At 52.4% G+C, this 23,713-nt stretch overlaps 1 protein-coding gene across 3 annotated transcripts in view; it reads left to right on the top strand.

Annotated features, from left to right (window-relative positions):
• COL4A1 (collagen type IV alpha 1 chain) overlaps positions 1-23,713 on the top strand; it is a 155,576-nt gene that overhangs the window by 129,346 nt on the left and 2,517 nt on the right. For 2 of the 3 annotated variants that reach the window (XM_023253172.2, XM_045055857.1), the window contains exons 32-51: positions 574-741; positions 827-916; positions 1,706-1,858; positions 2,000-2,098; positions 2,210-2,299; positions 3,301-3,440; positions 3,830-3,956; positions 4,047-4,127; positions 4,531-4,629; positions 5,920-5,970; positions 7,082-7,267; positions 7,825-7,958; positions 9,661-9,733; positions 10,620-10,691; positions 12,254-12,382; positions 13,337-13,435; positions 14,395-14,607; positions 15,831-16,008; positions 20,027-20,141; positions 22,106-22,278. In XM_023253172.2, the coding sequence (XP_023108940.1) occupies positions 574-741; positions 827-916; positions 1,706-1,858; positions 2,000-2,098; positions 2,210-2,299; positions 3,301-3,440; positions 3,830-3,956; positions 4,047-4,127; positions 4,531-4,629; positions 5,920-5,970; positions 7,082-7,267; positions 7,825-7,958; positions 9,661-9,733; positions 10,620-10,691; positions 12,254-12,382; positions 13,337-13,435; positions 14,395-14,607; positions 15,831-16,008; positions 20,027-20,141; positions 22,106-22,278 (2,470 nt within the window). The remainder of the gene's footprint in view (positions 1-573; positions 742-826; positions 917-1,705; positions 1,859-1,999; positions 2,099-2,209; positions 2,300-3,300; positions 3,441-3,829; positions 3,957-4,046; positions 4,128-4,530; positions 4,630-5,919; positions 5,971-7,081; positions 7,268-7,824; positions 7,959-9,660; positions 9,734-10,619; positions 10,692-12,253; positions 12,383-13,336; positions 13,436-14,394; positions 14,608-15,830; positions 16,009-20,026; positions 20,142-22,105; positions 22,279-23,713) is intronic. The other variant, XM_045055861.1, reaches the window with a different exon arrangement.

The raw sequence follows: 23,713 nt of genomic DNA, 5'->3' as shown, positions 1-23,713 counted from the left end.
TGGTTTGATTGCCCCCTTAACCAGAGTTTGTGGGTATCTTTCTTTTCCTCTCCCTGAGCTTGGTTTACGTGCCAGAGAGCACCCCCCCACCCAGCCCCACTTCGTGTGTATTCAGTGACATTTTCCTTTAATTCAGAATGACTGGTGTCTCCACCTTACCTTTCCGTGGGGGGTTGGTAGTTGTGGGTGACGTATACTAACTGGTCCTGGAGCCGCCCTGGTCTTCAGTAACTAGTCCCAGAAGGGAGAAGGTGCTGGGGGCCCACGAGTGTAGCCAGGAACACAGCTGAAAAGCAGCTGGTCTTGGGTGTGGACACTGGGGAGGGCCCGGGGAGGGGAAGGGGGCTTGGCAGGAGGGAGGGCTCGGTCTGGGACAGTGCTTGTGTGGCTCCCCCGCGGCTCCCCTGTGGCTCCCCCGTGGCTCCCGACACGGCTGCCCGAGACGGTGGGAGTTTCCCAGCCCCCTAGGGTGGACCACACACTCACGTGCCGCCTGCAGAAAGGGATGGCGGGACACAGAAGGGCGCACCGCGGAGCCCCCTGCTCACCGCTCCTGCTCTCTACCCGCTGTAGGCCCTCCTGGACTGAAGGGAGAGAAGGGCTTCCCCGGATTTCCAGGCCTCGACATGCCAGGCCCCAAAGGAGACAAAGGGTCCCCAGGGCTGCCCGGCCTGACAGGGCAGTCTGGGCTCCCCGGTCTTCCCGGACAGCAGGGCACGCCTGGCCTTCCCGGCATTCCAGGTAAGCGGCTTGTAAACACCTGCCCCTGTCTGTCCCCGACTCCCTGCGTCTGCAGTCTGCATTCACAGCCCCTCGTCTGCCGCAGGTCCCAAGGGAGAGATGGGTGTCATGGGGACCCCGGGGCAGCCTGGCTCGCCAGGCCCGGCGGGAGTGCCAGGATTGCCCGGAGAAAAAGGTAGGGGCTGGTCACTCCAGAAGAGCCCATCTTGTGTCTGTGTCTCTCTGTCTGTTGGAAACTCTGGAAGGGTTGAAGGTGCTATTTCGTACCAAGAGGCAGAGGAAAGAAGAAGGTGAAGCAAGGGTCGGGGAGACCCCTCTTCCAGTAGGAGCTCACGGTGCCTGTGCCCATGCCCGTGCCTGTGGGGGCAGGGGCTGTGCTCTGCCCCAACCAGAGAGAAGACCGGTTTCCAGATGCTCCTTCACCTGCACGGTTGAGGTGTTTGCTCTTTTTAGAGCCAGTGGGATCTCCCGTCATGCAAGGTCACTGGCATGGAGTCCTTAGAATCACGTTAGCAACAGGGGCAAATATACAGGCCTTAATTTTTATTTCTTATCTGGTTATTTGAAATTGGCCCCAAAATATATTTCTAAAGAAATGGACTTTGTGAGACATAAAAAGAGTCTTTTGTTTAGTAGAGTAAGAAAACTCCCCATTTTCTTATTTTGTATAGAATTGAGAGGCACTGTGAACAGGTGAGATAAAGCTTCTTAGGAAAGAGGGGAGATGTGAATTATTTAAACTAATAATAAGCAGAGTCACATGCATGTTTAAGTTATTTGCAAATAATGAATTCTAAAAACTGGGCTTTACCGTTCATTTACCCAGGGCCCAGATCATTCCAGTAGCTCAGACGCTTGCCTGGCGATGCTGCCTTCCTTCTTCATCGGCGGCTCTGCCCGCCAGCAGCAAGGCCAGGCCTTATCACCGCTGCATCTCACCAGGTGCCTTCTCTTCCCTTTGCAGGGGACCACGGCTTCCCGGGCTCCTCGGGGCCCAGGGGAGACCCCGGCTTCAAGGGCGACAAAGGAGATGTGGGTCTCCCTGGCAAGCCTGGGTCCATGGATAAGGTGGACATGGGCAGCATGAAGGGTCAGAAGGGAGACCAAGGAGAAAAAGGTGAGCGGACGAAGCGAAGGCACGTCCACCTGTCTGACCAGCTCTTCAGTGGTGCACCAGCAACGTCAGACCAGCCTGTGTTTCTGCAAGGTTGTCTTTTAGGCGGATGTGGGCATCATGATTCTTTTCTGTGACCTGCAGGACAAATTGGACCAACTGGTGATAAAGGATCCCGGGGAGACCCTGGAACCCCGGGAATGCCAGGAAAGGACGGCCAGGCAGGGCATCCCGGGCAGCCAGGTACGGAGTGAAGTTCAAGCCCAGTATGTGCCAGGAGCTCACGCTAAGGGAATGTCACCCAGCACTTTTCATAGGCATTAACCTGTTGGGCTTTTCCCTCTGTTCTCCTAGGACCTAAAGGTGACCCCGGCATCGGCGGGACCCCGGGGGCTCCAGGGCTCCCTGGACCCAAAGGATCGGTTGGTGGAATGGGCCTGCCAGGTACATTGGATTCACAAAAGGGGTCTTCTTTCTATAGAACAGAACGTCCTGTCCCCGCGCTGGTGGGGACAGGTCTGCAGGATGGCATGCGTCGCCCCGAGGGCATAGTCCAGGCATGTGCACTTTTTACCCAAGTGCACATCTTCAGTCCTGTATGGTCCCCTGCCTCGGGATCAATGGCACTTGGCTGACACTGTGACCATTACTAAAAAAAAAAAAAAATAATCACAGTTCAATCAAATAAAACATGGGCTGTCTACCATCACCTTTCGATCACCTCCAAGTGACTGGCCACCTGGCCACCATCTCCCTGGTGCGGTCTGGCTCCCCACTCGTCTAGGCCAGCCTCCAGTGCCCTTTGGCACCAGCCCAGAAGAGTCCTCTGGGCTCTGCTGCCCCAATCCTGACCTGGCCTCGACTCCTGTGACGGGGCTGGAGAGAGGTGGAGAGCTCCGGCCTCGGGTGGGTCTGGGCTAGCACGGCTCCGAATCCACAGGGAAAGGGGAGCCGAGGCAGGAAGCCGGCCCCCTCCCTACGCACGAGGCACGGTATCGCTCCATTTGACATGTAGAAACATCTAGCTTGCTGTCTACACCTGCTTGTAAACAGGTTTGGCTGCCAGCATACCTCACGAAACCAGGTATGCATCTGCTTTCCTTGGCCCACCGCACGACCCGTCTGATCCTTCTGGATAACGGGAATTGATTGTAGAATAAGGAACACAAAAGTCATTTTTCATACTACTGCCAACGTAAATATGCCAAGGAGTTACCGTATGTCTGCTCTGTCTTTGTAGAATGATGGTCTCTAAGAGACAGGAGAGTCACTTCCTAACATGGCACTAATGTGCGGGTGACGGCGTCTGCCTGCGCGACTAAGGGATCGATAAATGCAGGCACACATGTTCCACCTCGTTCTTGGTGGCTGTCAGGGCGCTTTTCCATGTTTAATATTAGCACCCGCCAAGTACCCACTCAGGTGTTAATTGTGTGTGTTTACAGGAACACCCGGAGAAAAAGGCGTGCCTGGGATCCCCGGCCCGCAGGGCGTCCCTGGCTTACCTGGGGAGAAAGGCGCAAAGGGCGAGAAAGGGCAGGCAGGCCTCCCTGGCATTGGGATTCCGGGCCGGCCTGGCGACAAGGTAACCATGTCCTGCGTGGACACTGCCCCCTGTGGCCACCTGAGCATCTCCGCACACTCGGTGATTCAGAGTGGTCTCCCCTGATTTACTGCACATTGTCCCTCTGGCCCCCTCTGTGCACCTCCCCTGCCTTGGCAAGAATCTGGAGACTGTTGACAGGCGGGACAGCCAGCCCAGGGCTGGAAGGGAAGGGTGAGGAGACATGTGCAGAGAAGAAACAGAATTGGCTCTTGTTTTGGGCTTCCCACTTATCCCCGGTTTTCAGACATGGACTTTAATTCTTCGCTAGAAAGCAGGACGTGGAATCCGTATAGTGTTATCCAGAAAGGGCCCACAGACACGTGCCCGGGGACAGGTACGAAATTAACGGGTTCGATGTCTGCCCACAGGGAGATCAAGGGGTTGCAGGATTTCCGGGAAGTCCTGGAGAGAAGGGAGAGAAAGGAAGCGTGGGGATCCCGGGGATCCCTGGCTCCCCTGGCCCCCAAGGATCCCCTGGGAGCGTTGGCTATCCAGGTAGGTGAGCCGGGCCTCCTTCTGAGCTTGGGTCCAAAGACAACAAAGTCTCGAATTGATGGCATTCTGCTGTCTTGTTTCTTCCTCTAGGAAGCCCTGGCTTGCCTGGGGATAAAGGGGACAGAGGCCTCCCGGGATCGGCTGGCATTCCCGGTGTCAAGGGAGAAGCAGGTAGAGACCTGAGGACACAGGAGACAGAGGACACACGGGGGCCTGTGGGGATGAGGCGGGGGCCACCGAAGCTGGGAGTTTACTTCAAGGTGACAAGTCGTGGACCCCAGAGTGTCACGGGTTGGCACACCCCTCCACTTTTTAGATGGACAGACCGAGTCTAGAGTCTAGGGGGGCTCATGGGGCCTTTGTAAGATGTGGCCCCCAGTCAGGAGCCAGAACCAGAGCTGCTGAACTGGCTGCATTGTGGCTCCAGTAGGTTCTAGAAGCATGTTTGTGTTTGAGGTGCATTCCTCAAGGATGCTGGGTATGCACGGGGTAATGGCTCCCTGGGGAACTGTCGGGAATGAGCATCTTGTCGTGACAGGGTCCAGACCTGACTAATGTGGCTCTTCTCTCTGAGGTCTTCCTGGGAAACCTGGCCCCGCGGGCCCAGCCGGCCAGAAAGGGGAGCCTGGCAGTGACGGAATCCCGGGGTCAGCGGGAGAGAAGGGGGAACCAGGTATGGTGGCTCCTGCTCCCTTTAGAGCGAAATAAATGCTCCTCCGGGGTCAGCATTGCTCAGGGGTTGGCGTCGCTCCAGGGTCGGCATCACTCAGATCTCCAGTCCACGCTGAGTGACCGGGGCTGGGCACAAAGTGGTATCTGTACCACGTGTCCTTATGGCTGTTTATACACTCGTGTGGATGAGGGGAGAGGCCTGGATAAGAAGAGGGGCGGGTCCTGTACTGACGGGCCTGACCCAAAACACCTGGACTCCCGGGGGTGAGTGAGACACACACAGAACGTCCAGGCTGTCCCTCCTCTGCCTGGCTTTTCCCTGTTTAGAGAAAGGGTCCTGGGAGCAATTCTTGCCCTCCGATCTGCTCCCATCCCTTGTGGGGGGCTGCAGGTTCTGACGACAAGAACCACGTACACAGTAATGCCTGTGTGTAGCAAGAATGACACCTGCGGTCTGAGACGGGTGAGCCTAAGGCAGGGGTGTGGGTGTGGGGGTGTTGCTGGAGAGGAGCCCTGGGGCATCTGCTGCGGGCAGGGCTGGCTCCCTGCTTTTTTTTTTTTAAATTAATTAATTTTGAGACAAAGAGCAGGGGAGGGAAAGAGAGAGAGGGAGAGAGAGAATCCCAAGCAGGCTCTGCACTGTCAGCACAGAGCCCGACTCGGGGCTCGAACTCCCAACCCTGAGATCGTGACCTGAGCCGAAGTCAAGAGTTGGACGCTTAACTGACTGAGCCACCCAGGCGCCCCAGGGTTGGCCTCTTTCTAAAATTTCGTTGTTTCATTCTGCACCCCCTATGTTTCTATTGCCAACATTCATTTTCTCATAAAAAATAATTCATAAAAATGCCTCCATACCTCCCTTCCCCCCACGTTCATCCTCCTGCAAGCCCCTTACTCACGTTTCTGGGCTTTCCGGTGTTTGCTGCCCCCCAGTCCCCAATACCACCAGCTCTCCCTGCCTCCCTCGAGAACGTTGTTAGCTGGACAGTCATCTGGGAACAGCCGATTTGTTAGTGTCTAGATGGTGGTAGAAAATCAGCACTTATTTGTACAGAGCATTTCTACTAAATGCCGTAATGGTCGTGTGCTGAAAAGTATTTAAGAAAAGTGCTAAATTATACACATCCCATCCAGGACTTCTTAGAACAACTGCAGAAACGAGATTTTACTCGGGAGTGCAAGGAGGTGATTTCTACGTGGTGGTGTTGCAGAGTCGACAGGGTTTTGTGCTGTACTCGAGGACCAACTGTTTGAGGACATGTGGATGTGACTTCTTACCCTTGTCTTACAGGCCTGCCTGGAAGAGCATTCCCAGGGTTCCCAGGGGCCAAAGGAGAGAAAGGTAACATTCGCTACATGCGTACTTCCTTTCCACTCGCCGCTGACGCACGTGGCCCAGGCCGAGTGGGTCGGGCAGTTGCGAAGAAGCAGCAGTGGGCGGCAGTGACAGGATGCTGGGTCTGGGGCACACGCCTTCTCCCGGCCCCTGACAGACCAGCATCTGGTGACGTTGTACTGTTGAAAAAGCAAAGGAAGCGTCACAAGAGAGGCCCGATGACCATTTTTGGCCACGACTCTATTTCCCTCCTTTCTTACTGTTTCTTAATAACCTTGAAACGATCCTGGAAGTTTGATATTTTATTAGTCACGTCTGCATGGTATGTTGGGAACTAAACATGGAGGAATTTTGTTCCCTATAAGTTCTTACCTTGAAAACTTCAAAAAATAGCGTATCGTCGTATTTCTGTCATTGACATACCGTAAGCTACACGCATTTATAGAGTGCTATTTGATGTCTGTTTTTGATAAGGTTTGATATATGTATAATCTGTGAAAACATCACCACACTCAAGATAGTGAACATGCCTATTACCCCAGAGTTTCCTGGACTGCCTAATCATTTCCATCCTGCCCTCCCACCCCACCCCCCAACACCATCATCCCTCAACCCCACCCTTTGCTCTGTCTTCTGGTACTGTAGATTAGGTTGCATTTTCTAGAATTTTCTATCAGTAGGATCCTGTTTTATTCTAAGTCTGACTTTATTGGCCCAGCACAATTAGTTTGCGATTCACGGGTGTTGGAGCTCATACCAGTAGTTCCCTCCCGTTTCTTGCTGAGTAGTGTTCCACGGTGTGGATAGAGTATCACTCGTGTATTCATTCACCTGTCGATGGAGCAAGCCCTTAATTTAGCAGTGCAGGTGCTCACAGACCCCTCTCAGCCTGTATTCCAATGGCTTTTCGGCAGAACACTTCCTTACAAAGTATGAAGAATGACAGGTGGCTCTCATACTCTAAGCTTACTCTTCCCCGGGTCAGCCATGGTCGGCGTCCCGTGTGTCACGGCTCTGGTTTTCCCCTGCCCCTCGCCCAGCTCCCTCCTCCTCGACGTACAGGCTTTCTCTTCTCCCCTGTGCTTCCCCACCATCTCAAACTGGTTTTGTTGTCTAGGTTCAAAGGGCGACGTGGGTTTCCCGGGACAAGCCGGGAGTCCAGGAATTCCCGGATCCAAAGGAGAGCAAGGATTCATGGGTCCCCCGGGGCCACAAGGACAGCCGGGCTTACCCGGAGCTCCGGGCCACGCTGTGGAGGGACCTAAAGGAGACCGGGGCGCACAGGGTCAGCCTGGCCTGCCAGGTAAGGGTGTCTCACCGGGGCCAGAGCCGGGACTGAACCAGAAGGCACAAACACACACACGAGTGTAAACGAGATTTAAATACTTAAACCTTCAATTGAACTTTTTTACTTAGAGGTTCGTAACATTTCCTATAACTTGAAACTGCTTACGCCATTTGGGGACCCTTGTGTTTTGGCCTCCGCTAGAGGCCTGTGTCCTTTCTGTGAAAGAACACGGTAGATATGACAAGTGATTACAGGTAGACTAGACGTTATTGGAAAAGACTGGAGCATGAGAGTCACCCGTGGTGGCTTGGAACATGGTCATTCTGGCGTGCCCTGCACTGTGTGAGACACTGGATGCTTGGGCCAGCGCATTCATATCAACATTTTCTGCCTGTTGAGCAGGTTGTCCCTTTGAGGACCTGCTGGGTTTCTGCTGTGCTCACATGGCCTGATCCACTATTGTTGCCCCTGGTTGGGGACAGCTGGGCAGCGGGGATGACAGCCAAGCCCAAGACACTTGTCCATAAAATCACCCTCTCACCTCAGATTGTCACTTCTGTGTCTCCTGTCAGGGCTTCCGGGACCCATGGGGCCTCCGGGGCTCCCCGGGCTTGATGGACTGAAAGGTGACAAAGGAAACCCAGGCTGGCCAGGGGCTCCCGGTGCTCCAGGACCCAAGGGAGATCCAGGATTCCAGGGCCTGCCTGTGAGTTGTCTGTTTGTCGGTCTTGTGTGTGAACAGGATCACAGCACGGTGTGTGTGTGTGTGTGTGTGTGTGTGTGTGTGTGTCCACCTGTCCACGGGCGTCACAGTCCTAAATCCTCTCCAGGACTGGAGAGGGCTCCTGCCCCTTGCTGGCCATCAGCTGTCTTTCCTGACATCATAGTAGGCTGCTGTTCCCACGTTCTTTCTTGTGCAATTTTACAAGGACTGTGAAAGGGGAATGTCACACAGGATCACCGCTCAGTGCCTGGGTTAAAAATCCTGTTTAGGGACCCCTGGATGGCTCAGTTGGTTAGGCATCTGACTTCAGCTCAGGTCATGATCTCACAGTCCGTGAGCTTGAGCCCCACGTCGGGCTCTGTGCTGACAGCTCGGAGCCTGGAGCCTGCTTCAGATTCTGTGTCTCCCTTTCTCTCTGCCCCTACCCCGCTCACGCTCTGTCTCTCTCTCTCTCAAAACTGAATAAACAGTAAAAAATTAAAAAAAAATCTGTTTACACGCTTGATGAAGACAGCAAGCCTCAGTGACAAATACACTCCCTAGTTCTGGTGCCGTCAGTGGCTGGCTGTCTGTTTCCATGTACATGTATAGACGCGTGTGTATGTGTGTGCGTGTGTGTATACATACTTATATTTGTGTGTGTTTTCGTTAGGACACTTTTTTTTAAATCTTTATTTTTGAGAGGGAGGGGGAGGGGCAGAGAGAGAGGGAGACACAGAATCTGAAGCAGGCTCCAGGCTCTGAGCTGTCAGCACAGAGCCTGACGTGGGGCTTGAACTCACAGATGGCGAGATCATGACCTGGGCCAAAGTCGGACGCTCAACCGACTGAGCCATCCAGGCGCCCCTTGTTAGGACATCTTTTTAAACAAGGTAAAGCAGAGACACAAATACATGTGAGAAACAGTACAACTTACTATATGTTGAGAAAGGAGCTAGAGAAGGAGTTGTATTGAAATAGCCAGAAAAATGAGAGAATACATTTCCAAACATGAATGTTGCTATATTAGAGAGAAACGTAGAGGTGCCTGGGTGGCTCAGTCGGTTAAGGGTCTGACTCTTGGTTTCTGCTCAGGTCATGATCTCACAGTTCATGAGTTCGAGCCCTGCATCGGGCTCCCCACTGACAGTGCAAGCCTCCTTGGGCTTCTCTCTGTCCCTCTGTCTTTGCCCCTGCCCTGCTCGCATGCTCTCTCTCTCTCATAACAAGTAAAAGTAAACTTAAAAATAATCCTCCTTAGTATTTGTTTTTTTCTCTCCACATTTAAAATCACTTTTCAGATAAGATATTAAACTAATTCTAAAGAAATTTCGTTATGCTTGAGTGTCTGGAGGAAAGTTTCCAGAAGGTAGTTTGGTGTTGAAAGATTGACATGTTGCCACGACAGTGTTCAGAAAGTCCCAGATCTGTTCTCGGCCCTGTGCTGTGGGGGAGGGGTGGTAGGTCGCGGGCCTTGCACCTGCTCTGGGAAGTCACCACTCAGACAGATGGGGACAGGGGACAGGGGAGCGAAGCGACACGTGCCAGTTCCCAGCTTCCTACTGCGGCTGCACATAGGCCCCATTTGTTCCCAGAGCCTCTTGGGGAACACTGAGGGGCTGCCCCAGCCTCCCGACTTCCAGGCTACTTGAGAGACTTACGGTGTCCTAGCGACTCCCAGCTGACGCTCTGTGTGTGTGTCTAGGGAATCGGTGGCTCTCCAGGACTCACGGGCTCTAAGGGTGACATAGGACCTCCGGGAGTTCCAGGATTTCAAGGTAAGACAGTAAAGGAGGTGCTGCTTGAAGACAGAACCTGTCCGCTGGCACTTTCACACCGATAGGCCAGCTGGGTCACAACGCAAGATCGGGTTTTCTTCAAGTTAAAAATGCCGTGTCTGTGTGGCAGCCTGATTTGTATCATCCTATGAATGGCTGTGTAAAGACGCTCTGATTTTCTTATTAAGAATCAGTTTACAGGGGCGCCTGGGGGGCTCAGTCGGTGAAGCGTCCGACTCTGGATCTCGGCTCAGGTCGTGATCTCACAGTTTGTGGGATCGAACCCCACATTGGGCTCAGGGCTGACAGTGCGGAGCCTGCTTGAGATTCTCTCTCTCCCTGTGTCTCTCTCTCAAATAAATAAACTCAAAAAAATTAAGAACAGAGAATTAGTACATCATTTGTATGTCAGACCTCATGGATTCGGGGCACTGATTTATAACGTATTAAGCCAGCATGTACTGGCTGCCTCCCGGCTCCCAGGCATCGCTCTTTTCCTGCCGAATCAGATACATATGAACGACAGGTGACTAAAACCAGTTCCCAGCTTACAGGTGTCTTGGGGTCTGTCTGGGGACATGGGTGACCCAAACTGTGACCCCAGCAGGATCATGTGCCTGTCTGCTTTTTGTGGTCATTTTATGGTTTGGGAACGTTTGCAGGTTGGGAAAAATGTGACTTCCAGGTTCTAGAGGGGAGAGTGTCATTAAAAAGTTTACATAGCTGACCGGAAGGAATGTTCTTTTCTTCTCTGACAGTTGATTGGAAATACGTTCCCTGCGTGTGTGTGTATGCGTGAACGTGGACGTGCGTGCATGCGCCCGTGCTTGCATATTGTTGGGGATTCGGGGGTTCTGGGCAGAGACAATGTTCTTCTTTCTTCCAGGTCAGAAAGGCCTCCCCGGCCTGCAGGGAGCTAAGGGCGATCCGGGTGACCAGGGCTTCCCTGGAAGCAAAGGTAGGAGCACGCGCTGGGCTGGTGGGGCCTTGCCGACGGTGTGAACGCGTGGATCAGGGTTTGGTTTTGCCCATGAGAAGCGGCTTGAGTATAAGTGGCAAGCAGCTGATTAAGAATTCTTTGGTAGCTTGTCAGGACTGCTGTGTGAGGCTACCCTAGTCGGCATTTTATTAGCGACGCATCTTAAAAGTCAGACTGGTGAATCCAGCCAGGGAGGGTCGACAGACTCAAGACTCGCAGTCCTACAGGCTCTGCTTGGTGTCCTCAGGTTAAGGTGGGGCCTGTGTGAAAGGGGGCTGGGCAGCAAGGAGTTTTGCACAAGAAAGAGTCTTCTGTGGCTTCTGCGCCGTCTGTCCCCCCGCATGCGGCGACTCCCGGCCTCCAAGACCGCCTCCCGAGATGGGAGGAAATGGTCTAAGTATGACAGGCATCCAGTTCCAGTTTCTGCTGGTCTGACCATGTTTCTAGGGTTCCATGATTTTTGAAATCATGTTTCGAGAGACAGACTGAGCCAGCAGAGTGCATTAAGAAGTACGATGGGTGGGCACCTGGGTGGCTCAGTCGGTTGGGCGTCCAACTTGGGCTCAGGTCATGATCTCACGGTTCGTGGGTTCGAGCCCCATGTCAGGCTCTGTGCTGACAGCTCAGAGCCTGGAGCCTGCCTGGGTCTCCCTCTCTCTCTGACTCTCCCCTCCTCACGTTCTCTCTCTCTCTCTCTCTCTCTCTCTCTCTCTCTCTCTCTCAAAAATAAATAAACATTAAAAAAAACTAAAGAAAGGTTAGGGGTGCCTGTGTGGCTCAGTCGGTTAAGCGTCCGACTTCTGCTCAGGTCGTGATCTCACAGTTTGTGGGTTCAAGCCCCATGTTGTGTTCTGTGCTGACAGCTCAGAGCCTGGAGCCTGCTTCGGATTCTGTGTCTCCCTCTCTCTCTGCCCCTCCCCCACTCGCGCTCTGTCTCTCTCTGTCTCTCAAAGATGAATAAATGTTAAAAAAAATTTAAAAAGTACGATGGGGGAGTGAAAGAAATGGGGACAGTGTGTGGAAGGCAGGACAGGACTGGCGATGTCTGGCTGAAGAAAGCAGGGCCGGGGCTGACTGAGAGCCTCCGCACTCCTTCGCTGCCGCTTATCTTTCGGGAGCTGTCGTGCAGAAGGATGAAGTTTTTGCGTCACTGAGGGATGAAGACTGGTTATAATGTCCATAAGGCAGATTTCAGAGAAGCATAAGATGAGACCTAATTGCACAGGCTGTAGCTCTCCGGGTCGGGGAGGGATCCCTGGGAGGCATGGAGCCCCACCTGCTGGCCCGCAGTTGTCAGGGGCTCCGGGACCCAGCTCCCAGTTTGTAGTAATGACCCCAACATCGGTCAGTCCCAAGGATTCGGGACTTTATGTTGAACAGTAGCAAGGTGTAGGTACGTGTACGTCTCGTGAAGACCTATTACATGTGTTTTTGATACTGAGCGACTTCTGAGAAACGTGTTTGGATTGCGTTTCATGCTGGGATCTGCTCCCGCGAATGTTGACAGTGGAACTGACCGGTGGCCCCCCTGATTCCCACAGGCCTCCCTGGGCCCCCAGGCCCCCCAGGGCCCTACGACATCATCAAAGGAGAGCCAGGACTCCCTGGTCCAGAGGGTCCCCCAGGTCTGAAGGGGCTTCCGGGACCACCAGGCCCCAAAGGACAGCAAGGTAAGAAAATAGCAAAGGGGAGGTGTGGGGTCAGAAGGAAACAGGGCAGGGTCTGCTCCTCACCAATGTGTCCCAAGCCAGGGTCTCTGGGTGACGGCCGTACAGGTGTATATTTGAATAGGACTTTCTTGATTTCCTTTAATGGATATCAAAACCTAATGAAGTTTCTGAAGGGAACTCAAAAGCCAGAACAAAATATAGGAGAAGCCAGAGGAACATCCAGGGACCTGTGCTCACTTGGGGAAGACATGGGCCGCAGCACAGAGACTATCTTGTTCAGCTAGAAGACAAGAGGTGGCTGGAGGCATTGATCTGGAACCATGAGAATGGGCCTTGACAGTGGCCTGTGCTCGTGCTTGGGGTCCCCAGACACCCAACCTGGCACTTGCTGCTTAGTTGGGCTGAGCCCTCCCTGTCTTAAGAGCTGCTGGTGAGGGGTGGCTGGACGGTAGAGGGGAAGGAAGACTCTATACTTAGGAGGAGGCATCCGTGAAAATTTCACTTTAAACTTCCTGGGAAGAAAGGGCCCACATGGAATCAAAGACCTGTCCACGGGTCTGTCTGTCACGTAAGAATTACTTGGGGTGCGGAAACACGGCCTGGGGAAGATGATTGAGAACACAAAACTGGGTCACAGCCCTCCCTCCCTGCCACATCACTGCCTTTCCCAAAGCCAGGTGCCACAAGGTAGCAGTGAGCAGCCAGGTGGCGGGGGGGGGGGGGGGGCGCGGCGCGCGGTCTGGGTTAGACGGGGGGGGGTCTGCGCCCTGCGAACGCCAGTTTGGATGCGGCCGGTGCCAACAAGACTTCACAGGAGGGGCTCCAGGCTGTCTGGGAGAACAGTGTCACTGCTGCTGCCGGCCTTAGGCTACGGAGACATTTCAGAAGGGAGGACAAAGTGGCACCCGCCTGTGCTCCAGGCCTTTGTCACCAGCTCCTTTCACTTTCCCACAGGTGTGACAGGATCCGTGGGCTTGCCTGGACCTCCAGGTGTTCCGGGTTTTGACGGTGCTCCTGGCCAGAAAGGAGAGACGGGACCCTTTGGCCCCCCTGGTAGGTTTGCTGCGGCACCCTGCCAGCCCCCCCACACCCCGCCAGCTGCCCTCTGCCCGCATCTCTGGGGCACACGCTGGAAGTCAGGTGTGCAGACGCCTGCAAAATGGAATTGAAAACATTGCCTGCAAGATTTCTGAGGAAGCCTGTGTGTGTGTGTGTGTGTGTGTGTGTGTGTGTGTGTGTGTGCGCGCGTTAAGGGCAAATAAGCTCATCTAGAAGAGGTAAAGTTGTCATTTTTTCCGTGTGGAGAGACAGATGTTGATCTCAGCCAGTGATTTCCAGATGTTGTTAGAAGATGGCCAGCAGTGACGGCCTGGGGCTTCCTGTGGTGGGGGTGGGGGGCAGGCTGCAGCCACAGAAATTGTGTATCAGCAGTGGACAAGAGGGGTGGATGACGATGCCGGTGGTGGCCGAGAGGCCACCATCCGGCATGAAATGCAGTCGGTGTGCTGCCCAAGGAAGCAGACACTCTGCTGTCCCATGTTGACTGAGATGGTAAAGGCTGAGGCCTCCACTGGAAGGGGGGGGGGTTCGGGGGGGGGGTGTGCCCAGCCCAGCAGGAGGCCGGCCAGCAGCGTTGCAGACAGTGTAGCTACCGAGGGGATGGGGAAGGACGCACCCTCACTACCCTGTGTCCTTGCGCGGTGCTGGGCTGCCATGGCAGGAAGCCACCTTTTAAAAGGAGTTTTTTTTTTTTTCTAGTAATTCTGTGGTCCTTCCTCCCTGGAGGAGCCCCCAAATGTTGTCTGAATGACACATTCCCTCATATATTCCTTTTCACATATTGTGTTTATATTGGACTCCATTTTCTGAGCGTCTGCTTGGCACCGAGCACCGTGTTTCTCAAGCATCGTGGGGGGTCCGTGCAAAGGGAAAGAAAGGGGGGCAGCGTGGAGGCGGGTTATCCCAGGGCACCTGTCTGCACCCGGGGAAGCTCACTCCTCTCTGTCTTCCAGGTCCAAGAGGGTTTCCAGGCCCGCCAGGCCCCGACGGGTTGCCAGGATCCATGGGTCCCCCAGGCACCCCATCTGTTGATCATGGCTTCCTGGTGACCCGGCACAGTCAGACGACGGACGACCCGCAGTGTCCTCCTGGGACCAAAATTCTTTACCACGGGTACTCCCTGCTCTACGTGCAAGGCAACGAGCGGGCGCACGGCCAGGACTTGGGTGAGACCGCGGGGACGTGTGCATTCATCCGACACAGACTCGTGGCGTGCCGAGGCCGGCAGAGCTGTCCCCAGCCCCGCACGTCAGGGCGCCACAGAGACGTCGTTAGCAAGAAGAGGGCCTGGTTCCGCTTCCCTCCCCCCTCACACGACCAACCACCAGCTCAACAGCTGCCTCATTAGCACAGGGAAATGTCAAGGCTGAGTCTCTGAAAGCTTTTAAATTGATAAAACTTTTGATCTGGTCTTCAAACTATCAAGTAGGTCAAGATTTCCGGAATACATGCTTCACAGCTAGTGTCGGTCTTCTTAAAATAGGGCAGCTTTACAGGTGCTCTGGCTAAAACCCGAGCGTGCGCCCCTATCCTGAGTCTCTCTGCAGGCTCCAAGCCCCACCCCCGGTGAGTCTCCATGGGACAGCTGTCCGTTGGCTGTCATTTCTCTTGTCCCCACCGGACGTCCTTCACCAAGTTAGTGCAGTGTCACGCACGTTAACCTTTATGGAGGTTGGAAAGAACAAGCCGCCTGTAAGGAGAATCTACATTTTTGGCAAAATAGTCATTGAAGACATTGTCCAGGGTTACTGTCCGCTGTACCAGGAGCCACATGTTAAATTTCCCTTGGAATTCAGTTTTTTTAAAAAAATTTTTAGTGGTTATTAATTTTTGAGAGAGAGTGTGTGAGCAGGGCAGGAGCAGAGAGAGAGGGAGACACAGAATCCGAAGTAGGCTCCAGGCTCCGAGCTGTCAGCACAGAGCCCAACACGGGGCTTGAATTCATGAGCAGTGAGATCATGACCTGAGCCAAAGTCGGACGTTTAACCGACCGAGCCACCCGGGCACCCGTTTAAAAAAAAATTTTTTTTAACGTTTATTTAGTTTTGAGAGAGGGAGAACGTGAGTGGGGTCAGGGCAGAGAGAGAGGGAGACAGAATCCGTAGCAACTTTGGGGTTCAGTTTTATAAAAGATTTTTCTCTACTGATAAACTGGTGTGTTTCCCTTACTCAAAATATCCTACATAATTCTTTATAGGGTTTCTTCTGCCTTGAATCACTTTAAATTTAAGTTAATGCTCATTTACAACCATACTTGCCTGTGTGGTGTATTTGCCTCCTTTCTGCCTGTAATTGAAAGCAGTTTTATTTCCACCTTAATGGTTGTGTTGTGAGGAGGCAGACTGATTACAGAGCCGGGACTTGAACCTGTGTCTCCCTGTGGCTGTAGGCACGGCTGGGAGCTGCCTGCGCAAGTTCAGCACGATGCCCTTCCTGTTCTGTAACATCAACAACGTGTGCAACTTCGCCTCCCGAAATGACTACTCCTACTGGCTGTCCACCCCTGAGCCCATGCCCATGTCTATGGCGCCCATCGCCGGTGACAATATCAGACCGTTCATTAGCAGGTGAGTTGGGCACTTGTAGGAGCAGATGTATATAATCGAAGAAGAAAAACCGCTTGTAGTCTAGGCAGAGGTTGTTGCTTCGTTTTTTTTCCCCAAAGCTTTTGACCTGTTGCCAGCTTATTGTTTATGATATCAGAGTTTTGTAATAGAGATCAGACATAAAATCATTTGGTATAAAAGTTAGTTATTCTCTCTCTCTTTTTTTTTAAGTTTATTTGTTTAGAGAACGGGCGGAGGCAGAGAGAGGGATGGGGAGAGTCTCTTAAGCAGAGAGAGAGTCTCTCTGTGCTATGAGCACAGAGCCTGATGCAGGGATTGAACTCATGAACTGTGAGACTATGACCTGAGCCCAAATCAAGAGTCAGACGCTTAACTGACTGACCCCTGCCCAGGTGTCCCAAGCTATCCTCTTTCAGAATTACAGTGTGATGCCTTCAAGAGGCACTGCCCAGCTTCGGGGCAGAATTCCTATTCTGTGTGACTCACTGGGGTGGTCTGGTCGCCCTTTCCCCCATGAAGCAACATCTCTGGAGTCCCCAGCAGGCCTTAGAGCAGCATTCTCAACTTTGTTTTCTTAAATAATTATCTCCCCGAGGAGCCTTTTAATATTTTTTTCTTCTGAATCGCCCACCGCTTTGAAATTTAAAAATTTTGTTGTTATTTTAATTGTAGTAAAACAGACATAAAATCAATCATCTTAACCATTTCTTTTTAAAAAAAATTTTTTAATGTTTATTTATTTTTGAGAGAGAGGGAGACACAGAATCTGAAGCAGGCTCCAGGCTCTGAGCTGTCAGCACAGAGCCCAACACGGGGCTCGAACCCACAAACCCTGAAATCATGACCTAAGCCAAAGTCTGGTGCTTAATCGACTGAGCCACCCAGGCGCCCCATCATCTTAACCATTTCTAAGTGCCGAGTTCAGTGGTATTTAATGCAGGAGCTCAAATATGGGTGTGAAGTGTCTCTATGAAACTAATACCGCAGACATTCTGTATATCTGTGCTTTATACACAAAGATTATACAGATTTGTTGTATACATAAAAATGTATACCTATCGAGATTTTTTGTACCCCCCCCCACACTAACTTTTGTTTCCTTAGGGTAAATTCCCACTGACAATTCACATGTTTGACCAAGCAGCTTCCCAAATGAAGTGCTTTCCACACTAATTAATGTCTGGAGCATGTTTTCAAGTCCCCCAGAGTCTGCCTGATAGGAACTAATACGGGAAATTGGAATTAGTATGACTGAGAAGTGCATGGAGGTCCTATTTTTGTCTCATTCCTTCTAGTTAAAAGCTGATTCCTTAGCTGTACTCAGAAGTAATAGAAAAGTGACAAAGGTATGAATTCATGTGACCAAGAAGCCGTTCTATAGTTTTACTTGTTAACACACTAAGGTAATAAAGGATGAACAGAATAACAAGGCAGGACAAGTTTGCTTCAGGAAGGTGAGAGTGGGGACTAACTTGAGCCTTTCTACACTCCCTTTAAAGAACCAGGCAGCTTTTGACTATGAAGAAGGGTAAGGCAGGGTCCTGTGGTCAGTGGGAAGAGGGAGCAGGAAGTAAGCGCTGGAACCAGTGCTCAGAGCCCCAGGCCGTGGGGATTTGGGGGAGGATTTCGGGTTCTGGTACCTGTCTCTGGCTCTGCGGTCCTGGCAGATCAGTCTTATTCAGGGACCTGTACCACACGGGACCCCAGGATGGAAGGGCTGGGAGGTGCCCTAATATTAAAATACAAAAACTGTAGATTGACTTACATTAAACTATCTCCTGATAGCTTTTTTGGGTTTGGTTTTTTTGGGGGGGGGTTGTTTCTTTTTGAGCTGTAAGAAACTTACTTTATGGGTCTTAAAATGGAAAAAAGGTTCTTCACACTTCTGGGCGGCACCTTTCAAAACAGACAGTCGTTTACACATGTCAGCGAGTACCTGTGACTTTCGCTGTTGAGGCTTTCCACGCTCAGGACCATGTGGGTTGTACCGGAAGGAAAACTAACCACCTTTGTATTTTTGTTCAGCTTCCCTTGGACGACAGGTAGAAAACGATTATTCATGTTTGTTTGCTATTTTACCTCCTTGATAAAACTGACCTTTGACTTCCATTTGCTTGAGGGAAGGGGCTGTGGCATGCGTTTGTGATGTTCCCAAATGAGCCTGGGTCTCAGATTTGTTTTCCCCTGTGGCCCCCTCACTTTCAGAAAGACCCCCCCGCCCTGACAGCATGCTTTGGTGCCCCAGCCCTGTACATTTCAGCTCCTGGCATCTCTGTTACCTGACCCCCAGAGGCTCAGCATGCAGGGACTTTATCAGTCATGTCCTGGAGCCCGTGGATCCTGAAACCTGCCCCCCCTCCCCCCCAGCCTGCTGTCTCACGTTCCCTTTGGAACAGCGCTTCCATTCTGGTCTCTGAGCCCACAAGTTTCCATGGTTACTTTCACCCCGTGGTTGTGTGAAGTCTTGGGCCTTTCGGGTTATTCTGGGGAGGTCCTAAAGCTTAACCTTTTGAAAGAGTTAATAACACGGAATCCTTCTGTTTAAGCAGAAAAGCTGGCAACTTTTCTGCCTTCATCCTGAGAACAGGGCAGACATTTCTGGCTTCGTGTCGACTTGAGTTATCGCACGCTACTGATTGTTTAATTGTTCTGGCGGAAGGGCCACTGTTGGGAGAGCAGGGCTGCTGCGCCCCAGTTCTGGCTCTGACACGCTCTCTGTGGCCTCAGCCTTTGCCGGAATAACCCGGGGGATTCAACCGTCTGAATTTCAAGGGGCTGTCCAGCTCTTCCAGTCTGTGACCCTGTTCCCTTATCCATCTGATGGGGCGGTGTCCGGATGACCTTCTCGACGAGCCCCCCTCCCAAACCCTGAGCCCAGAGAGAGCCTGACATCAAATGCCGTCCGTCTGCCACGCTCTATTTCTGCTTTCCGTGTCAGGCAGACAGATGGTAGCAGATGTACAGGCCAATTTCAGTAACTGTTGTTTAACCGAGGCTTTTAATTCATCTGCATTTGCGTGAATAAAATAGAAAGCTGTGCGCACGCACGCACACACGTCCACGGAAAATCGAATGACTAATTTAGGCCTCTGCCCACTTCTCATCCATTTTCATGCAAATGTTCCGGCATAACTAGGTGTAATTATTAACACCATTTGTAGTCATTCGTCAGCATTGCTAACACTCTGTTCATTTTGTGACTTGAATGTAATTATTTTACTGCTAGTGCTTAATTCTTTTTTCTTGTACAAAACGGTGTCCTGCCATCGAAGGGTTCCCTGAGTTGAGCGGGTCTGAGTCAGAAGATTGTGCGTTGTTTTCATTTGTTCCTGGGTACGGTCCCAGTGGCCGAGTGTCTGGCATCCCAGCTCGGGAAGCTCCTGTCCTAGAGACGGTTCTTTGGGGGTCACTCCCACTGCAGTGTCCCGGTGTCCATCCCCGCCTGGAACAGACAGGGTCTCGCCACTGGTCTGTTGGCATCGAGTCTGGAGTACGTCCGAGGCAGGCTCACGTGGACATCCAGCCTCCGATGCATTATTTGTTAGTTCCTCTAAGTCACTACATGTATTTCTTAGATCGAAGATGATTCTTAGCTGAAAACAAAGTGCTGAGTTCTGGAAGCTGTAGCACTTGCATTTCACCAACTCTTTCAAGTGTTAATTATGTTTGCTAAAGTCCACGCTCATTGTTGAAAGTTTGGAAAACACTGGAATGCGCAAAGGAGACAATGAAAGTCAGCGGTCCCTCGGCCCCTCCACCAAAGCAGATGGTTAAACAGCAAGTGTTGGGTGTCTTGGGGATTTATTATTCTAGTACTGAGGTGGGCTTATCAAATCAGTGAGAGTCAGCTGTGGGCGTGTCAGCCGTGTTGTAAGCATGTGGTTGAGTCAGAAAGCGGGAGTGGAGAGGAGGTGTGACAGCACAGGAGAAGACAACAAACAGGTTTCATCCTGTGCTGTCCCTGTCCTGCTGTCCCTGTCCCTGTCCGTGCTCAGGGTCCCTGCTCTGTACCTTCCAGGTGTGCGGTGTGCGAGGCTCCAGCCATGGTGATGGCCGTGCACAGCCAGACCATCCAGATTCCGCAGTGTCCCAGCGGCTGGTCCTCCCTCTGGATTGGCTATTCCTTCGTGATGGTGAGCATTTGGGGAAACTCCCTGCACCCCTGAAGAGCCTCCCGCTAACACTACCACCGCCTCCATGCTCCCACCCTCAGTTGGCTGGCTCATGCCGGGCAGGCCTCTCTTCCCTTGCTGGGCCGCCCAGTCCAAAGCATCCCCAGGGGCCTGGCCTGCTCCACTGTGGATGGCAGCTGCTCCCACACCCGGCCGGAGCCTACCTCCTGCCTCCCGAGGGGCTGCTCCAGAACTAGGTGGCAGGGACACCAGGAGAAGGTTTCCGGGAGTCAGAGCGTCTCCCCAGGAGGAGAGGAGACGGGTGCCCATTCAGGCAGCTCATGCAAGCCTGAAGCAGTGGTGTGCATCGGGCAGAGGCAGCAGGGGCTCTGGCCAGTGTCTGGGAGCGTGAGGACACTCTCCTGCCACTCAGCTGTCCCAGACACCAGGTGTCCGATGTGCCCACCCCTGAAATACCAGTTAACACAGGAAATATGGCACCTGCTTGTGATCCCATGGTGGCTGGTTACTTTATTTTATTGCCTCAGTTTAAAGAAGTGATTGCATATATGAAGGCTCTGAACCGGTCAAGTCAGGTTGTACCGGGTAAGCCACAGTAAGGGCCCTGCACGGAAACCTTCTGGCTCACACTAAGCCCCGCCCCTCCTCAGTCTCAGGTATGGCCGCCTGGACGTTTTGACCCCCAGATGATCTCTAGCCTATTATGTATTGACTGGGAAAGTGGCTTCATAACTGTTTTCTTCTGCTGCAGTGATCCCAAGTGCAGAAGGTGCCAGAAAAGCAATTTTAAAGCACTTGTGTCTGTATTCACGTTTGGTTGTGAGATTTCCTGGGTTGATGATGCTTCAGGTAGACTCTTCAACAGGACCAGAGAATTTGCAGCCACACAGAAAGTTAGTTGCTTTGATGGTTCTAAATACTGCATGGTAACTACTTGATTGGGAAAGCCAAAAAGTTAGAACTACAGTGTAGAGAAGTCAAGACACCAGCAGTGATGAGACAGATTGAATGTTTTGCCTGTATAATCATAAGAAATACTCAGCAGAACCTCGTGATGACACAAGTAGCCCCTGGCCCAAGGAGTAAAGAGCCTCAGGAAAGCCTTTTGTCCTACAAAGATGTGAAACAATGATTGCCCATAATTTCCCTAAATCAAGAGCAAACTAAAGTAATGGTGTCCCAGGGAGCAAGTTCTCCATCACTTCCCAGGCTTAAGGGGCATTGTGGGGAGGTGGAGGGGCTCTGGCCCCACAGTCTGGAGACCCCTGTTCTTGTCTCAGCTTGGCCTCAAAACTGGGACCATTGTCAGATCCAGAATGTTCTAGCGTCATCCAGTCCTCATCTGGGAATGGAGGGCATTAGCTTTGTCTTCAAAGGGCCCTGAAATTCTCATGTCTGAAATAATAGTGATGGTGGATTTTGGAATGTCTTGTCTCATTTGGGGTCATTTATCTTATGGCCCTGGTTTCTGAGCACAGGTAGATCCTACTTGAACCCATTAGACTAAAGTGCATTTTAAGTTACAGTAGTGGTTACTTTTTTTTCTTCTTCTTTAAATGATCTCTCTTTTTAAAGGCAAGTAATGGGTGATTGTTCTTTACCTTATAAAAGGATACATAGCATCCAATGCAGCAAATTCAGGATTTTAATTATCCTCCAGGATGTTGATTAGAAAGCTTGATTTTGCATGTATGGGTTCCAACATCATTTACACATTTTGGCTGTTTCTTCTGTCCCAAGTTAGAGGAGGTGTCAAGTGTTTCAAAAATAATAACTAGGACAGCATTTCTCTAAGTGCTGATGAAGCCGGACTGGCCATGCCGAGTTAGGGGGCGGCGGCGGCCCCGCTGGGTCCTGTACAGCCCCGTGCCACTCGTGGAGCCCGGACCGGCTTGCAAGCCGTCGGAAGTGCGGGCACTGGGGTGTTCCGGGGACCTGACCCACGGCTCACGTTTGCTCCGCAGCACACCAGTGCTGGTGCCGAAGGTTCTGGCCAAGCCCTGGCATCCCCCGGGTCCTGTCTGGAAGAGTTCAGGAGCGCGCCATTCATCGAGTGCCACGGACGTGGGACTTGCAATTACTACGCGAACGCGTACAGCTTTTGGCTTGCCACGATCGAGAGAAGCGAGATGTTCAAGTAAGTCTGGGCGGCCCTCTCTGCTGGGAAGGGGCCCTCTCTGGTGTTGGGGAGGGGCCTCTCTGCTGGGGCGGGCCTCTCTGGTGTTGGGGCGGGGCCTCTGCTGGGGCGGGGCCTCTCTGCTGGGGCGGGCCCTCTCTGGTGTTGGGGAGGGGCCTCTCTGCTGGCATCGGACCTCTGCTGGGGCAGGGCCTTCTCTGCTGTTGGGGTAGGGCCTGTCTGCTGGGGCGGGGCCTCTCTGTTTTTGGGGCAGGGCCTCTGCTGGGGCGGGGCCTCCCTGCTGGGGCAGGGCCTCTGTTGGGGCGGGGCCTCTCTGCTGGGGCGGGGCCCTCTGTTCTGCTGGGGCGGGGCCCTCTCTGCTCTTGGGGCGGGGCCCTCTCTGCTGGGGCGGGGCCTCTCTGCTGCTCAGCCGCCTTTGGGGCTTTCAGTCTTGGTCTTCTGGATGGTTATAAAACTGATTAGGAACGTGTGTTCCACAGGAGGTAATGAATATTCGATTCTGTTCTGTGTGGACAGATAACCGGGTCAGACTTCAAAGGCAGATCTCAAGTTATGGGTTCAGTTCTTCCATTTTTGTAGGTGGCGCCACTACAGTGTAGTTAAAGCATCTGGAGTCTTTAAACAGAGCATTTAAAAATATTGGGGGTACTTCGGTGGCTCAGTCAGTTAGCTTCTGACTCTTGATTTCTGCTCACGTCATGGTCTCACAGTTCGTGGGATCGAGCTTTGCATGGGGCTCAGGGCTCTGACAGCTCAGAGCCTGCTTGGCAATCTCTCTCTCTTTCTCTCCCCCCCACCCCTGCCCCTGCCGTCTGTCTCTGCTGCTCCCCTGCTTGCACGCACACACACTCTCTCAAAATAAATAAATCAAACATTTTTAAAAATTCAAAAAATAAAAATATTGCACATTTAACATTGGTGAGAGAGGAAAGGGCAGTATTTGCCTTCTAGCAGTTGTAGTGCCGACTCCAGTGTATGTACAGAGTGAGTTCTGAGGGACGAAGCAAGACTTTATTAAACCCATGCAAATAAACATGAATTTTGGCACAAGTGCAGCTGAAATTGATAGGGAGGACCTTACCTTTCTTTTCTGCTAGCACCACTTCACCTTTATGACAGCTGTCCCAAATGGCTGCTGACCTTGCTGAAGTCAGTGTGGGGCCTGCACGGTGGGGATGGAGGGGAGCACACGACGAGTCCTCTGTCCTTTGGCAGCACTGGCCCCATCCCCTGCTGGGGCAGACACGAGGCTGATGGAGCCCCAATGCTTACTGTTCCTTCCCGAAATAAGTGCCGCTCGCCCCTGGGGACAAGCCTTTCTGCCTTTACCTTTTCAGAGAGAATTTTCTGGAACTCTGTTGTGAGCCCCTCTCTTCCTGGGCTTAGATCATAAGAGACAGAGTAACACACTCTCTGTTTGTAATTCTTTAAGCAC

This window comes from Felis catus, chromosome A1 (assembly GCF_018350175.1).
Source record: "Felis catus isolate Fca126 chromosome A1, F.catus_Fca126_mat1.0, whole genome shotgun sequence".
Classification (NCBI taxonomy): Eukaryota; Metazoa; Chordata; class Mammalia; order Carnivora; family Felidae; genus Felis; species Felis catus.
The sequence above is the reverse complement of the archived record's forward strand: the minus strand, read 5'-3'. Positions and strand labels throughout refer to the sequence as shown.